The sequence below is a fragment of the Sylvia atricapilla genome, chromosome Z (assembly GCF_009819655.1).
Source record: "Sylvia atricapilla isolate bSylAtr1 chromosome Z, bSylAtr1.pri, whole genome shotgun sequence".
NCBI lineage: Eukaryota > Metazoa > Chordata > Aves > Passeriformes > Sylviidae > Sylvia > Sylvia atricapilla.
This window is the reverse complement of record NC_089174.1, coordinates 23172243-23189116: the sequence shown is the minus strand read 5'-3', so window position 1 is coordinate 23189116 and position 16874 is coordinate 23172243. Positions and strand designations below refer to the sequence as shown.

The 16874-nt window shown below is 42.1% G+C and overlaps 2 protein-coding genes across 3 annotated transcripts; both read left to right on the top strand.

Moving 5' to 3' along the window:
* The first annotated feature begins 428 nt into the window (after positions 1-428).
* LOC136373732 (large ribosomal subunit protein mL50-like) lies at positions 429-1828 on the top strand. 2 transcript variants are annotated; one of them, XM_066338700.1, is made up of 2 exons: positions 429-562; positions 1322-1828. In XM_066338700.1, the coding sequence occupies exons 1-2, from the start codon at positions 483-485 to the stop codon at positions 1716-1718; spliced, it is 477 nt and encodes a 158-aa protein (XP_066194797.1). In that variant the 5' UTR covers positions 429-482; the 3' UTR covers positions 1719-1828. The 2 variants fall into 2 exon arrangements, with proteins under 2 accessions (XP_066194797.1, XP_066194798.1); XM_066338701.1 differs by having other exon boundaries at positions 434-562; positions 1325-1828.
* A 4129-nt stretch (positions 1829-5957) lies between these two features.
* Positions 5958-15274, top strand: LOC136373847 (serine/threonine-protein kinase RIO2-like). The gene is given in 9 exon segments (XM_066338864.1): positions 5958-6270; positions 6761-6814; positions 6817-6873; positions 9435-9610; positions 11521-11609; positions 12679-12870; positions 13242-13334; positions 14727-15086; positions 15088-15274. Coding segments are annotated over 9 exon segments (1521 nt in total).
* The last annotated feature ends 1600 nt before the right edge of the window (positions 15275-16874 follow it).

Here is a 16874-nt window from a genome sequence, read left to right as displayed (position 1 = left end):
GCCTTTCCATATACCAGCTGGAAAATATGTTTCCATGCTAGATTTTCCAGTGAGGAAAAGCAGGGTAACACTTAGGAAGTCACTGAAATGGCACCTGACAGAGTTCAAGAAGCATTTGGACGATACTCTCGGGCGCATAGCGTGACTCTTGGGAATGGTGCTGTGCAGGGCCAGGAGTGGGGCTCGATGCTCCTGTTGGGTCCCTTACAATTCAGCATATTCTGTGGTTCTGTGAGCTTTCCAACACCTGGACACCACTTACAGCTTGCTGCCTGCTTGATTAAATCTCCCTTCTTGTCGGGAAGGATTGAAAGCACACAAAGACCAAACATCAAAGAATGCTTTCCGGAGGAAATTTTCACACCCTCCATTTCCCAGCGACAGGGCCGGCTTGAGGGGACGGACTACATTTCCCATGAGGTTTTGCGGGGCGCGGCAGAAATGCGTCACGTGCGGCGGCCGCGGGTAGGTGCCCGAAGGGCATGGCGGCGGTGCTGGCGATGGCGCGGCAAAGGCTGGGGCTCGGCCCCGTGGGGCTCAGGGCGTTCTGGGGCGGCCGCAGGTACCCGCAGGGCACAGGATGGGAGGTGGCTTCTGGTCTGCTCCGCATGCTGGACATTCAGCGGGCCGTAACTAGAGGTCACTTAGCCCAACACCCCCTGAGCAAGTCCCTCAGGATTTGTCCAGGCGGAGTTTGAATGTCCTTAGGGAAGGAGACTCCACGGGTTCCCTGGGCAACCAGCGCCCACCGAAGTGCACTGCTGGCGGGCGGATGCAGTGGTGCAGGGTTGGGGTCTTTTTAGAGGTGATACTGCTTTTGTTAGGACTGGCAAGAGAGGGATTTCACGGGAATGAAAAATAGTTCCTCTGTAACATTTTTCGTGAGGTCACGCATGGGTTGTTGACTAGATGGTGCCACACGAAGGATATTTTTTTACTTAAAACTAGTGATGATTTTTTTTTTTCTGTACATATGGGCACGGATTTTCTTCTGTACTAGTGGTTATTTCCTGTTATGCTTGTTATTCGTAGCAAACTAGAAAATGGAGCTGTAACATAAAACAAGTAACTAATCTCGTTAAAATGCTCTTTTCACTCAGACCAGTGAAATAAGGTGAGTGGGTGATTGCTCTGCAGTGGCAGCCTGTGTGGGGAGCAGCACTTGGGGAAAGCCTGTGCACTTCTGGATAGCAGACCTGATGAGTCCATGGGATGTGTGAACTGTCTGGATTGAGTCTGGTTTAAAACACCACGAATGCAAAAATGCTGTGACTCTGTCTTAGTAGCCCAGAGGCTGAAACTGTTTCTGTTCTGGTGCCAGCAGGAAGGAGGAAAGAGAAATGGAAGTAGACCGAGCAGTACCTGAGGAGGAGAGGAGTGAGCCTAGCCTGATCTGCCCCCTGCCACAAAGCCGGAGTTACCTCCCTCCCGAGGACCTGCAGAGCTGCCTCGAGTCCCACATCAGGGAGGTCTTTGGGGCCTCTCTTGCCGAGGACTGGCAGCAGACTCCTCTGCAGGAGAACAGGCTGAAGCATCGCCTGCTGGCCCGGCTGGCGACAGAGCTGGGACACGCTGTCCCCAACTCCCAGCTGCACCGGATGTGCTGCGCCAGGGACGTGCTGGGTTTCTACTGTACCCCCGTGAAGGAGGGGACCAAGATTGATGAACTCGTGGCCACAGAGCTGCCCCCGAACCTGAAAATCATCTGGCAGCAGTGAGTCCCCCCACGGAGCATCCCTGTGCCTGGCTTGTGCTGCAGGGCAGCAGCAGAGCCCTCTTTTTGGAATGTGATCTGTGAATTCCACTAATAAAGGTTCACTGAGCTGTGCTTGGGTTTAGATGTTCCTGTTCTGCTCGTTTTTGCCTACAGACCAGTTCTTGCAAGGCACTGGTGTAGTGTGGGCACTGCCCGCTGCCCCCTGCTCTTTCCTTGCCACCAGGCACTGACACAGTCCAGTGGGGATGAACAAGGGGGCCATCTCTACAGTTTCTATTCTGCACTTCTGTGTTGGTTTTGACTGGGGTAGAGTTAATTTTGTTCCCAGGGGCTGTTATGGGGCCGTGTTTTTGACCTGTGCTGAACTCAGGGCTGATAATACAGAGGTGTTTTTGCAATTGCTAGGCAGGGTTTGCACAGAGCCAATGCCTTTCCTGCTTTTCTTACTGCCACACCGGTGAGGGGATTGGGAGGGGACACAGCCAGGACAGGTGACCCAAACTGACCCAGGGGATATTCCAGACCGTCAGACTCAGTGTGTAAAACAGGGGAAGAAGAAGGAAAAGGGGACATTTGGAGTGATGGCATTTGTCCTCCCAAGTCACTGTGATGTGCGATGGGACCCTGGCTCTGCTGGTGGTGTTGCTGGCTCAGCCGTGAGAAGCAGTGTATTAATTCCTTATTTTGCTTTGCCTGTGTGTGCAACCTTTGCTTCCCCTATTAAACTGTCCATATACCAATGCACAAGTTTTCTAGCTTTTACCTTCTGATTCTCAGGACCAGGACAATATGTTCCCCACTGCTCACACTGGTTCACACAGATCTCCTGTGAACAGATTTTCTGTTCCAGTGCTGTGAAAGCCAATGCCCATGTGGCCACGCCTGGGATGTGCTTGGCAAGCATTGGAACATAGGTGTCAAGCTCTGGAATGCTTTTTCCAGGACTGATGAATGGCACTGTAGCTCTCTGCCTGGCTGGATTTCTTCGTACTGCTCCTGGTTGGCCCAGATCTGGCTGTCAAAACTACTGAAGGAGTTGCCAACAGGACTGGTGTGAGGGTTAGTCTGGGTTACCTATGCTAGCCTTCAAGATGCTCTGATCTTTCCATTTCCCTTTCTCAAAAGGAAAAAAAATATGAAATTTTTTTTCAATTGACCTGTTTCATATCTTACTGTATGTCAACAAGAGCTCTCATGGAATGAAACACTCAACATAGTCAAAACTGATGTTTTCTTTCCAGTGTATGAAGCTTGATGGGTTTTATAATACACAGTTCAGTTGAGTTTTACTTCTGCTTATATTTAATTTCACTTGAAAGCATCAGAATACTGCATAATTGCAGTACAATGTGGTCTAAGTAATCCATGAATTTGTGGAGCATGCCACCAGACTTTACAACTTTACATCCCTGAGCTGTGGATCAGATGGGATACATTCTCCTTAAGCATCCAGACAGTTCCTGTTTAAAGGAAAAAGTAACCATTTAGTTACTTGCTTTGGAGATCAGCTCTCTGCTTTTACTATTCAGCATTCACAAAATGTTGGCCCGTTCCAGGGAAAGTCAGAAATTTTAAATCGAAGTGGTGTTTTTGGTATGAAGTGGTGGGGGTTTGTGGTGTTGGTGGTGGTTTTTGTTGGGTTTTTGGGGGGTTTTGTTTGGCTGGTTGGTTTGGTTTTGGTGGTGTTTTTTTGGGTTTTTTGTGGTTTGGTTTTGGTTGTTTGTGGTTTGGTTGGTTGGTACAGTCATACAAAGCAAAACAGGTGTTCATGAAGTTTCTATTTCTAGAATGCTGTCAGTAAGTCTTGACTGTAATGATTTGATCTCCTCTTCCTGGAGATTTCACACCCTTAGAAAAAGACAGATTCCTACAGAATAATTTATATCTACACAATTGTGGAATCCTTGGGACTCCTTCTGCTTCTGTTGGCAAATGGAATAGTGAAACATCAGGAACACAGAATTTACTAACTGGTTCTGCAGGCAGTCAGATTGTGAAGGAAAGTAAAGGTAATAAATCCGTAACAGAAAGCTGGACAAGGACATCAAGCCTCGCATCTTCATTTCCCTGTCTCTTGAAACTGTAAGTTTCTCATCTTTCTTCCCCTGTTGACCAGGTGTCAAAATCTGTTCCAGAATCAGTGACAGGATCTTTTCAGCTCGTGGGTCTAGAATCAGAGCAAGGCAAGAAAGCCAAAGGTTCTTAAAAAAAAAAACAAAGAAAGATTAAAGGATAGGAAAAAATGATGTTCATTTGCTACTAGATGGGCCTGGGAAAGGTGAATGCTTGTTTTGTGTCAGCTCAGTGAGGAATTGGGCCAAAATCAAAGTACTTTGGAGGATGCAGTCAGCCTAATCCCTGTTGTGTGTTCATGAAATGGACTCATCTGAGAGTACTGACCATGGCATTAGCAGGCAGATAAAAACAAGGATAGATAAAATTAACTTTGCCTGTAATCTGTAGCAATTATAGTCTCTTAAGTTTAACAAACCTCAATAAATAATGGAAATTTAATGAGCAATTATATAGTCTACATGGAACGTAAGACTCAGAGATCACAGAAAATAAATATGGGCATTTGTTCACAATATGGGCACCAGCTATGGCTGTCTTCTGCTCTTTAGATTGTTTTTGTTTGGGTCTTTTTTCCTTTTCAGGATAGCTGAACACAGATGACTGGATGAGAGAAATGAAAATTATCTTCTTATTTTCATACCTACAGTAGACAGTGGGGGAAAACAAGAAAAAAAAAAAAAAAAAAAAGGGAGAGAAAGAAGTGTGCCAGATGAGCTTCCAGTACATTAATGTGAAGGAAACTGCAACATGTGTTGATATTTTGGCATTCAGAACTTGCTTTTACAGGGGCCTAAGTGGTGGAATGTGGATGTGGACGTTCTTGACTTTCTCCTAGTGGAATATTCACTATGAAGTGTAAAGGAAGACCAAAGAAGTTTCTCTTCATAAGTGAGAAAAAAAAAAGTTCATGGTTTAGAATATTTTTTAGTTTGATAAGGGGATAAGAAGGAACGACATCCAGCCCTGGGGCCTTCCTGGCTATCAGCCAGAGAACACACCAGTAAATTATATTTATGTTATCTCTATACTGCTACTTTAGTAGAGGTACATATATATTCATAAGTTTCATACATGATTTAAACATTCTTGGGAATGTTTAAATGCTTTTGATGTTGCAGGAACTCTTTGTTGTTTTGGTTTTACAGTCTGACTTATCTGCATGACATCCTGCAGATCAGATCAATGCATTTTATTCCTTCTTGTGGTTTCGTCCTGTTGTTTCACACTTCCCTGGTAAGAGGAGTTAACAAGTTCTTCTCTAATTCATTTCCGGTGCTCTGGTTTGTGTCACTGTTATCGCTTGCAGAGGTCAGTCAGCAGATGTGGGAAAACAACATGATTGCTTTAAACTGTTCTCTTAGTTAGATATGTGATATATTTTGTGGAATTAATTCGTGTTTTATGGTAGAATGTGATATAAAATTATTCATGTGTAAGAATGAAAGATGTTCAGGAACCGTGTTTACATCACCTGGTTCCCGTAAATGCAATCAAGTGTCCATCCCTGCCTGTAAAACTATTCATCAGACTGGCAGCCAGAAGGAAAAGAAAAATGAATCTGCAACAAAGACCAGGTGGACAAAAGGATAAGGCAACCTACTTTCCAGTCGAAAAACTGTATAAAAACCAACCCTGCAAAGACAGACTTCGTGAACGGCGGGATTCGGTGCGGTAGAGGCCGGATCTGAGGTTCACCCAGTACTGATCCTGGGCCTGGTGCTGAACTTTGCTTGTGGCTTTCTTGGACTTTCGTTTGGCAATTTTTCAATAAAACTATTTATTGATAAAATTGGCTGATCACTTATTACATACAGAAGCACAGAAGCATTTTAACATTGCATGATTTGCTAAGGCCCGCAATATAATCAGAACTCTATTTCTATAAGCTATATGTTGTATACATAGATATATTAATCACACTACTATTTCCATGACCCATACAGTCTATTTCCATGTATACTTTTAAGTACAATATAGTATAATATATTATAATATAATAAGAAGCAGCTAAAATATGGTAAAAATTGCATCATATTTGAATACTTATGATCAATAACAACAGGTAAAAGCTAATACATAACTGCAAAAGCCAGTATTGTAGGGCTCATTTTTAACAATTAATTTTGCCAAAGTGTCTGGATTCAAGTTTAAACGAGTTGGCAACATGGGATTATCCTTTGGAGAAGAGAGCTCTTTCCCAGCCAGGCCCCGGTGTTACGTCACATTCCACACTGTCCTACAGCATCACGGGACAAGTGGAAAGGACTCCTGCAGGGAATGGATCCTGGCAGCTGCACGGGTGTCCCAAACAACTCCCCTGCATCATGGAGGGATGGAAGGGGGTCCTGCCGAGCTCCGAGCAGAGTTTCGTGGCATTTCGGTTCCGGTTCCCGGCTCGGTGGCGGGCAGAGTGCAGCAGGACCCGGCGGAGTGCAGCAGCAGACGCAGCTGCCACGACCTACCCAGGGCGCTGCTGTGTATGTGCAGCCTGTTCTCATCCTCCACATCCTTTTCCTCACCAGTTTTCTGATTTTCTTCCTCCTTTTCCTCTTTTTCCCATTCTTCCTTTTCCTCTTTTTCCCATTACCGTGGCCATAGGCAAGCTGAACATGGTGATGCTGTGGTACCTGTCCCGGGAGTATTTCAGGGCATGGACAGTGATTTTATTATCTGCTGTATAACGAAGTTGTGCAGGCCTTTCCCTTCAGCCTTTTAGTTGGATCTGGCCCTGCAAACACAGCAGGGTCGTCTGTGGGAAATACCTCTCCCTTTTGTCCCAGTTCTTCGGAGGACTGAGGGTTGTTCCACTCCAATTTAAACATCTTCACCATTCAGTCAAATTGGGCTGGTAAGAGCCAGGGGGTGAAATATTACTTGTTAAGAAACAAGCAACAAGACTAAATTGAGATTTATTTTAAATGTGATGTATGCATAATAAGGAGTGAAATGCATTTTATTTTTACCCAGCTGTCCAGGGTTATTGGTTAACTAATGCAGGATATGATTATCTGGCTCTGAAAACTCTTCCCGACAAGTCATCAATTCTGTGCGGAACCAGATGGGTGTTGGCAAAGAATCAGGTAAACTAAAATAATGCTTTAAATAATTTTTTTAAGCAAATGTAATATTGCAAATATTTTGCTAGAAACTTAGGTAGTTCTCCTCTGGATAGGCAGATCAGTTAATCTGTCAAACACCAAGATGTATTTGTACATAGCATGTTCAAGTGCTCTGTGAGGCTTTTGGCTACATTTGAGTATCTTTTCACAACAATGTAATTGCATTTTGTCTGTTTCTTAGTTTGTTATTGTGCTGGTTTAGCATGGATAGCAAGAGCCAATTAGTTAATGACTTTAGAATTGAAAGCTGGTGTGGGTTTACACTCCACACTCTCTGAGGGTCCAGCCTTGCAGAAAAATCACAATAATAATTAGTGAGACCACTCCTCGAGGATGTTTTGTAAATCAAAAGGTTTAATAAGGAAAAAATAACAAAGTAACAAAACATTGCAGGGGGGTGGGGTGGAGGTGGGGGGGGGGGGCGTGGAACAAATAATAAACCAAGCACAGGTGCGTGAGAAACCCTCAGACACCTTGCTACCGCATCTCGAAAAGCCCTTTCTTTTGTGTCCTTTTTAAAGTACTGAATGTTTTAGGAGGGATAACTTGGCTAACAGCCAATAGAGAGAAATGCAGAGTTTGAAGAACAGTGACAAGATCCAATAGATGCTTCTTTCTTGGCCCTGAGCCAATCCTTCTCAGAAGGGTATCAAACTTTCCGGGCTCTTTACCTTAAGAGGTGAGCCTTAAGCTTTCCCTATATGGAGAACATTTGATGGGTGTGTGGGGATTGCATTACTACAAACTTGATTGACCAATTAGAAAGATGACACGCCTCCGGGAACACACAGGGTTAAAAATCAGGAGATGCCTGGGAAATTTCCTTTTCTTTCTGGCTTGCTAGCAGGTAACACCGAGCTGGGGCCGCTCTGTGGAGTGGTCCAGGCTGGCCAAGCCCCACCACACCCCCCTGTGGGCGGGGAGGCAGCCCTGGTCTGGCCATGCCCCCCCCAGGCCCCATTGGTTCCCGGTGGGGGAGGGGAGGCTGTCACTTAATATCACCTAATTTTAGAGCCTACCCTGAGCCAGCCGAGCCAGGGTAGATGTCTGCCGGGCTCCCCCCACTGATAACACCTATGGGCCCGGTTGGGTTGGGCCCACCCTGATAATCACCAAGGCGAGATGCAGGGCTGTGGGGCGGCAGGAGGCATCTACCAGCCAGGCCACTCGGAGATCCCTCATGGTGAAATTCTCTTCCCCCCATTCCCAGGGCTTTTGAAAATCCTAGAGGCTGCTGCCTGGCAGAGATCATGTGACCATTTGCAGGCCTGGGCAAGAATGTTAACTCTTTCCTGGTACAAATGAGACTTTTTAAAACTGCAATCTTCCTTTTGAATAAAAGGAAAAGGACAAAGTCATTGAACATAGAGAAGACACAGCATGAAATCAGTGAAAGAGAGTGAAATTCCTAAGTGGGACAAAGGAGGAGGAGTGTCCTCATTTGGCTGGACTTTTTCTTGTGAAACCTTGGAGACTGGATTATTTCCTGTAATATATGAATGCTTTGTGGGGGAATGTATATAGTTCTAGTTAAAATTGTGGATTGATACAATTGAGATTTAATGAAGAATTTTGAACAGAGGAAGAAAAAGTGATAGGAAGCTCCTTGCTCCAAGAAAAAAAGGAGATCTCTAGTTTTAGAGATGAAGATGATTTTGGAGATGGAAGAAGAGAATCTTTGTCTTATACCTGAAGAGGCATCCTTGAACAGTATCCCAAATAAGCAGACATAACCCATACGCAGTGTTGGGAAAAGCTGCTATTGGGAGGGACTTCACAAAGGTGGTTGGTTTTGAGTTGAGACCCACAAGAGAACTGTTCTATGTCATCAGTGGAGAATCTCCATGGAAGCTCTAAGAGAGACTCCTCTCCTAAAGAACTGATGAAAAATCATTTTCAAGTGGTGTTCCTGCCCGGTTATGACTTTAAACTGTTACAGTTTTTTGAAAAGGTACATTGCAGGCAGGTGCTACTTGTGTTGCGCTTTGTGAAGGGTTTCAAACCATTTAACAAAAAGATGATTTCTTTTTGTTAAAGAAAAACAAAAGTAAAGTAAAACAGGCTCAAAACTCTCAGAACACTATCTTGGTTCCTCTTATGAAGTATGACACAGAATGTGACTTCTGTAATTGGAGAAGGGAATTGTTTGGGACAAACACTAGAAATTAAGTTTAGGGTATTTGTTAACACTTTAAATTAAGAGTCTGGTCCCTTGAGTTGTCTGTCCATTCATCAGGAAGGAGATGTGTTTAAAAACTCTTCCAGGATGTGTTTAAGAACACCGGAACACTGAAAGATACTTCCGATCGTATCATCATTTCTTCTATGGAGTGCCATGAACTCTTTAACAGTAATTTCTTCATGTTCAGACCTCTGATACACACTGTGTAATTAGCTGCTTTTGCTAAAACTTGCAGGTCAGGAAGAGTTAGGAGTGAGGTCACAAACTTGCACTGCACTTTTTCAGCTGGCTTGTTAGACATCTTTCATTTCTTAGATCTGTGCTGGTATGTATTTTCTAGATATTTATGTTGCTGCCAACGAAGAGGAGCAACAGTTTGTGCTGAAATTGCACCGGCTGGGGAGAACCTCCTTCCAAAACCTGAAAAACAAACGTGACTACCACAAGCACAGGCACAAAATGTCCTGGCTGTACTTGTCCCGGATAGCAGCAATGAAGGAGTTTGCCTACATGGAGGTAGGTGGCCAGTTACACAGTGCCAGCAAAGGTGGGACAGACTGGAAGATGCCTCTCAGGCTGTCTTTTAAACAGGTTTTGTTTGCAGTACTTGTAGGATTTATGCTTAATTTTTTCTCTGTCCTGATGGACTTGAAGTGTACATTTCAGGAAATTTCAATGCAATGTGCTTTGTACACTTCCCAGTGCCAAAATTAAGCTTTGCCATTGAAATCACACGGAACAGATTCAGGTGTCATGGGAGAATTTCAAATTAATGATGTCGTTTATGGCTAGATAATCTAAATATCACCAGTTCTGCAGTTTTTCTTTCAAAAGTTATTGCATAAACTAGGAAGCATTTCTTAAAATTACTTTCCTAATTTCTGTCATTTCTTAGAATTAATCTATTTTTATTCTACCAAGCTTTCACTTGTTGCTGTGCTATTGAGAGAAATCTTTCAGATCAAAACTGGTGTTTTGATCTAAAAAGGCATACTTAGTTCTGCACTGTGAGAAAGGATTCCATTCCCAAGCATATTCTGCTACTCTTGAATTCTATGGTTTTTTACCTGCTTTTAAAAAACATAGATACTGTATACTGATCAAATATGATAGCTGAAAAGTAATTATTAATAAAAACGTAGTTTTCCTTTCTCCTTCTGTGCTATCCAATAGTAATATGTACATGAAACATGATTTTCTTGTCCTTGTAAAAAAGAACCATGATAAATTGTCTCAGTGGCCTCCACAGAGAGAGAAAGAACTAACACTATAATATAGAACTTCTGTGTTGGTCCAGGGGATCCAGCTGGTAAAGACTTATGTGGTCAGAACCTGTAGGAATGTAATTGTGGGGGTCAGTTTCCCTGAGCAGAAGGTTAGGGGAGGTTTAATTGAGCAGTATTAGCTGAACTGAGTGCTGAAAAGCAGTAATGTTGTATTTCTCTGGGAAATGGGTTTTCCCCAGGACCCCTGGAGCCTGTAACCATGTAGTTTGACCCTTCCTTGTTTTCTTGACCTAATTGGCTGAGGTCCAGCCATCTCCTCTGGGCAGGAGCCTTGATAAGGCCCTGTTCTTCCTCCTTCTTCCTCTTGCCCTCTGGCCCTCTCTCCTTCTGGACCCCTCTTGCCCTCCTGCCCTCGTTTCCCTTCCTGGAATAAACGTCTTGGATCAACCCTGGGATAAGAGCCTCTTTTGGATCTTTTGCCCTGTCCCTGAAATATTCCCCCAAGCCTCCCAAGAAACTGAGCTAGTCTCAGGGGGCTGGTTTCACAGTAATACTTAAGTAACAAAAACTGTACTTATGTTGCTTTAACTTAGGACTCTTAGAGAAGACTTGTAACAACAAAATGGGTAAAAAGATAATTAACTTCTAGAAAGTCAAGTGGATCCAGTGAATCTGTGCTAGAAAAGGCAAACAGAAGGGCTTCAAAATATTATGACCTACCTTTGGTTAATCTTAAGTGTGGCATAATGCTGATTATTACGGTTTAAGTATGAACTTCTTGTGTTTACAGCAATTGAGCATAGATTGACTAATCAGGCAGGAGCGTATTGGCAGCAGTTTAGTGTGGAATTCTTTTCTAATGCCAAACACCCCATTTCCAGTTACCTGCTACTGATTCCACAGGCTAATGTACCAGATAAGGTTCTGTCATTTCTCCAGTCTGTTGTGGTTTTTCTTCCAGATGCACAATAATTAAACTGTAGGCAGTGTACTCAGCGTCTAAACATTGGCATTTTATTGTCTTTGCAGTGAAAGTTCCAGTGGCTGTGAGGCTGTTTTCCTTGTTAAGCATATAATTTGGACAATATATGCTGCTATCACAGTGATACGTACTGCTTATCTTAGAGGTGAGTTTGTCAATATATGTAATGTTTCCTTAACTATTTAATTTTATTTTTTCAGTGTGTTGTCTCATCCTAGGTTTTGCACGACAGAGAATTTCCTGTTCCAAAGCCCACAGACTACAACAGGCATGCAGTTGTTATGGAGCTTGTTGATGGATATCCTTTGTAAGTAGTGAAACTTGAATTCTCTGTGTTACAGGGACCTTGACAACCTTAGGAAAAGACACAGCGTTAGAGTTTTTCCTTGTCTTCTACACAGAAATTGCATATTCTGTATGTTACTTTGTATATATAGTATCAATACCCCTCATATTCTGAGCTCCAGTTTGTGATCCTTGCTCTGTTAATTCAGGTGAGTTTGTATATTGTTTATATAGACAACACGTACAATGTGGTTTTGCACCTTTGAGAAAGATAATTTTGCTTGAGTTTTCCAACCTCTGGAAAATTAAATATTATTGAGGTTTGTAGGTGAAGGGTTGGTTTGGTTTTGAATGCAAAAGACCTGTCTCTTTCATACAATAACCAGGTCTATTCCAGAGATCTTAAGTTTAATCAGAAGGGAATGAATTCCAAAGTAAAACAGTTGAAGAATAATGTGGCAAGGACTTCATTGTATTCTGTCTTCCCACTCTCATTTGTTAAATAATTCCACATCCAGCGTGTAAACAGGACACTTCAAGTTCCTTGTGGCAGTCTGCTGTGGAAGTTTACTTTTTCTTCTTTTCCTAACAAAATCTAGAAAATCTGATTTTGTAAAAGAAAATGCCAGGGGCCATTTCAATTTCAGTATAAGAAGATTTAGCTCTTACTGACATGATACGATTACCTAAAACAGAAGAAACACAGAAGTTTTGCATGTTTAAATAATGCATTATGACAGCAGTGCTCAATGGGAGACAATGAGTGTGAGTTTAGATGAGACTTAGTGTGCCTATAAAGACATATTTTCTTCTCTTGAGGGCAGAGAGGCAGTGGCAGAGGTTGCTTGGGGGGATTTCACTGTCTCTCTCCATGCCTGGAAGTTTTCTATCCCAACTAGACAGAGACCTGAACACTCTGGTCTGGTCTCAGATTTGACTCAGCTTTCAGGTGGATGCTGAACCGGAGACCTGAGGGCCCTTTTAATTTTAATTACTCTGGCATTCTTTCAGATGTATTTCGTATACTTTATCTATATTTTTGAATTAAATCTTTCAAGGTTCACAATATTTTATTTTGCTTAACTTTTCCGGTGTCAGGTACGCCAAATGGAAGATCCTGCTGGTGTCTACAGTGAATTAATGGATCTCATCGTAAAACTTGCCAATCATGGTCTGATCCACAGGGATTTCAATGAGTTTAATCTCATCTTGGATAATAACGACTGTGCCACTTTGATTGATTTCCCTCAGACGATGTCAACATCACATGCAAATGCTGAATGGTAGGTTTAGATCTAAGCATGTTTTGCAGGTGAATCTGACAAATGCTGATGACAGCAAACAGTCAACCATGACTTGTTTCCATAAGTCTTTTCCTGAATCTTTTTTCTGCCATTGTTGTGATGCAGCACAAGTAATGTTCCAAATGAAGAATGAGTATAAATGTCTCTGCAGAATAAATATGTGATTGCTTCTCAGAGATAATAATATTATTTGGTTAAGAAATCAACTGTATCCAGTTTCTTTTCCTCAAGCCTTTTGGCTTAAGATTACTAATAGAAATAATTTTCAAATAAAACCATGTAGAGTAAATGTTTCTCATTGCGATAGACTTCACTGATTTTTTTATTTGTATAATTCTGTATTTTTACAGGTATTTTAACAGAGATGTTTACTGTATTAAGGAGTTCATCAAGAAATACTTCAACTGTGACAGTGAGCTCTTCCCAGCCTTCAAAGATATCAGGTAGAAATGGCCAGATGAATTTGAGTTCTACTTACGGCACTAGTGTTGGTTTTCTGAGAAAAGTGGATTCTTGTGAGAGATGCCTACAGAAGAAATAAAAAAATAGGCCCAACTATGCAATTTTAAGTTATATTTTTCTCATTTCTATTGTGTTTTCTTCAAAGTTACTATAAATGGTTTCAAATGTGCTTCAAAATCCTCTGCTGCCTTCTATGTCTTCTTGCAACCAAGGAAGAGAGGTCAGCCTGAAAGCTTGATCCAAATGATGAATGTCCAGGAAATTTTAACAGTGACACATGAAACTTCCTGGAGTCTGCCCCAGACTATCAGACCCCTTTGAGTTTCCTTGGGTCTCAGCTTGATGGCAACTTAATTGGAGAGTGTAAGAGCTTTGATCCAGTTGTCTGAAAAGTAGTTTTAATAATATGAAAATAACAAAAAATAAGATGTCCACTGTATTGGACCAAACCAGATCAAGGCAGTAACAAGGGCCAAAAGGCACAATGCCAAAGGCAGAGTCAGAGAGGGGGAGTTATACACCCCGGTGTGGGTGGGGAGTTAAGGTGTGGTCTGAGGGAAAGGTCCAACGGGGGACAACGATTAAGAATATTAAAATTCCTGCACCAAAAATCAACCTATCATAACAGAGAGAACTGAGAACTTTCTAGTAACAATTTGCATAGAGAGCATGTCAATCAGCCTTTTGCTTATGGCCTTTAAGAATGGGGTTTCCCAAGGCATTTTTCCAAGATTCTCTTCTTCTCCAGGGAATCGGCCCTCTACAGATGCAGAATCAGCCTGTTTGACAGTCCTAATATATTGAGGATTAATTTGGGTTTCCATTTTAAAACTATACTTAAATGCTTGTAAATAGGGTGAGTGTCTCCTCAGGCATTATTACATTTAACTTTTCTTCCTGAAGTCTTTTGCTACCTCTGAAAAGTAAACTAATTTTTCACTTGTTTTTCAGATCACAACTATTGCAATGAAAATAGGTCTTTTTCATCCTATCACTTTTCCTAAGAAGTTCTACTCTTCAATCAGCCTTTGTATGTCACACCCTTTAGTATTCTGTTTGCCTAAGCAGTGATTTGAACTTGTTATTCCTGCTAAAGTAAGACAATTTCTTTTTAAAAAAGCCGCATAAATGCAGGTTATGGAGATGGAATCATCTTCTGGAGGAGTTTTCTTGGACTACATTCCAAGTTAGTATTTAATCTAAAGCTCAGCACCATCATGTCTTTGGTGTGTTTCAGCAGAGTGTATCTTTTTTGTTAACAGTGTGGGTAATTTTAGTCTAGCTTGGTTAGCATTTTAAACCCAAAATGTAGTATATGAGTAACTTGGCCTATTAAATTTAGCATATTAAAAGAAAACATTCCTCTTTCACAGGAGGGAGTGTTCTCTTGATAAAGAGATTGCTGGTAGTGGCTGTGCAAAGGAGATTGAGGAAGATGGTGAACTGCTTTACCCCGCAGGTTCTGATGATGACGATACAGAGGTGTTAGAACTTGCAGAAGACGCTGAGAAAGAGCTCAACTTCTTCAACAAAAATGAAGGAAACAGCAAAGACTTCATGTGTGAAGTGGGTGATTTCCCTGAAAGCAGAACTTCTGACAGTGCCATGAGCAGCAGTGAGGAAGAGGCTGATGCAGCTGAAAATACACAAAGACTGAAGATGGCAGAGTTGAGTTCAGCCTTGGAAAAAGTTGAAGGGCCAGCTGTGCCTTGGAAGTCCAGTGAAGATGCAGAGTTCTGCAGTTCCTTCTTTTAAGGGCAAAAGATTAACTGAAAATGCTGCTGAACTGGAAGGTCAGGCAGGTCAAGGAAGGTGCTATGAGGGTACAGAGAAGGAAGACAAGTGCCCTGAGCTCGTCAAATCATCAGCTTTAAAGGAGGAATTCAGTCATTTCAGGCAGAGATTCCCATTTACTGTCTAGGAGTGTGACCTTTCCCTTTCCCCTGAAAATGTAAAAATGTCAAGTAGCTCAAGGAGAACTGCTCTTCAGTTGCCCTTGTTTAAACTGAAGACTAAAAAATTCAATTTATTTTGACAATATAGCAGTAAATACCTGTCTTGGCTTTTGCAACCAAAAAAAAAAAAAAAAAAAAAAAAGGTTTATTCTATTCCATCTGTTGAAACCCGGATGGGGAGATTTTCTTTATCCGTTGGAACTCCAGAAGGGAGGAGGTAACTGCCTTCTCCGATAACAAGCCAGCTGTTAAAACCGGGTAGGGCATTGTTTCTTATCACTATTCAGTCTTCCACTACCCCCATGGGAATATCTTTGTTAACGGGCCATTAAAGCTCACCAAAGACAGGACACATTACATCATACTACTGTAAGATGCTCTACCCAGGGAGGAGGAGCCAAACCATTTTCACCTAGATAAAACGGAGCCACAACTGTCACCAGACATCCAGTGTTCCCATGGGACTCCCAAAGGAAGACCGGACCCATCTCTGGACCCTTTTCTCCACTGGACCATCTCTGCTTCTAACAGGACCACATCTGCCACTCCAGGAGGGCTTATTTTTGGACTGTTTCCAACATCCTGACCAACAAGGTGTCAGGTTGTATTTCTGACTGTCAGGGTTTTCTAGGATTTCTTGTTTCTTTGCTTGCTTATTCTTCTGTACTACAATATCTGTATTTTTTAATATATCCCTAGTAAAAAAACTACTATACCGATTCCCAAAATCTTTGCCTGACAGCCTTTTAATTGCATATTTATCCTAAATAAATATGGGGGGGGGGGGGCTTACATTCCGAGGGAGACTCCAATATTCCCTGGCAGATACCTGTCTATTTAAAACAAGAGAATACCCTTCCTATTGGTGCTATGGTTTTCCATCTCTGTTGTAATATCTAATGAGAAAACAGGTCTTGCACTTCAAAGACCAGCCTTTTTTCTGTGGTAGATTTCCCCCCTTTTTCTTCATTTCAGCTAATATTGGTAATGAAGTAGTTCCTGATGTTAAAATACTACTTCTAAATAACATTCATGAGTGAGTTCATAATTCAGATACTCTGTGTCAAAGCCAAATGTTCTGCTGCTCACTCAGCTGAAGTTATCAAGAACAAGCTCCTTGGAATGTTTCATTCAAATGTATTGTACTGTATGTTGCTCTGGCTTTTAATTCCTTTCCTGACATGCTTAGAAATTCCTGCTTGCCTTCAGACTACCCCTTGTGTGTAAATTCTGTTTCTTGCGTGTGCCAGTCCACCATGTGTGTGGATACAGAGATCATACTCCTCTTCATTTGCTTTTGCTTTTAAATATTATCAAAATACTGTGCAGGATCTGAAGTGTTTTACTGCCCTGAGGCTCTCTCTTCTGCTCAATATTACACGGCTGCTGTGCAACAAATTTTTCCTTTCGCGAAGTGTCTGTCCTTGAACAACCAGTGTTAATGTTTAAAACTTCCATATTCTGTCTCAAGTTTTCAAGTTGTAGTCTGGGAAGGGAAGACTCAAATAGGGTGCTCATAAAGGCAAAGGTGTGTTTATCTTGCTAGTGGAACAATACATTCATGTA

Excerpts from the sequence above, each read along its gene's own strand:
- LOC136373732 (XM_066338700.1), top strand. The coding sequence starts at position 483 with ATGGCGGCGGTGCTGGCGATGGCGCGGCAAAGGCTGGGGCTCGGCCCC. Across the intron at positions 563-1,321 it reads GCGTTCTGGGGCGGCCGCAG|CAGGAAGGAGGAAAGAGAAA; the intron begins GTACCCGCAGGG and ends TTCTGGTGCCAG.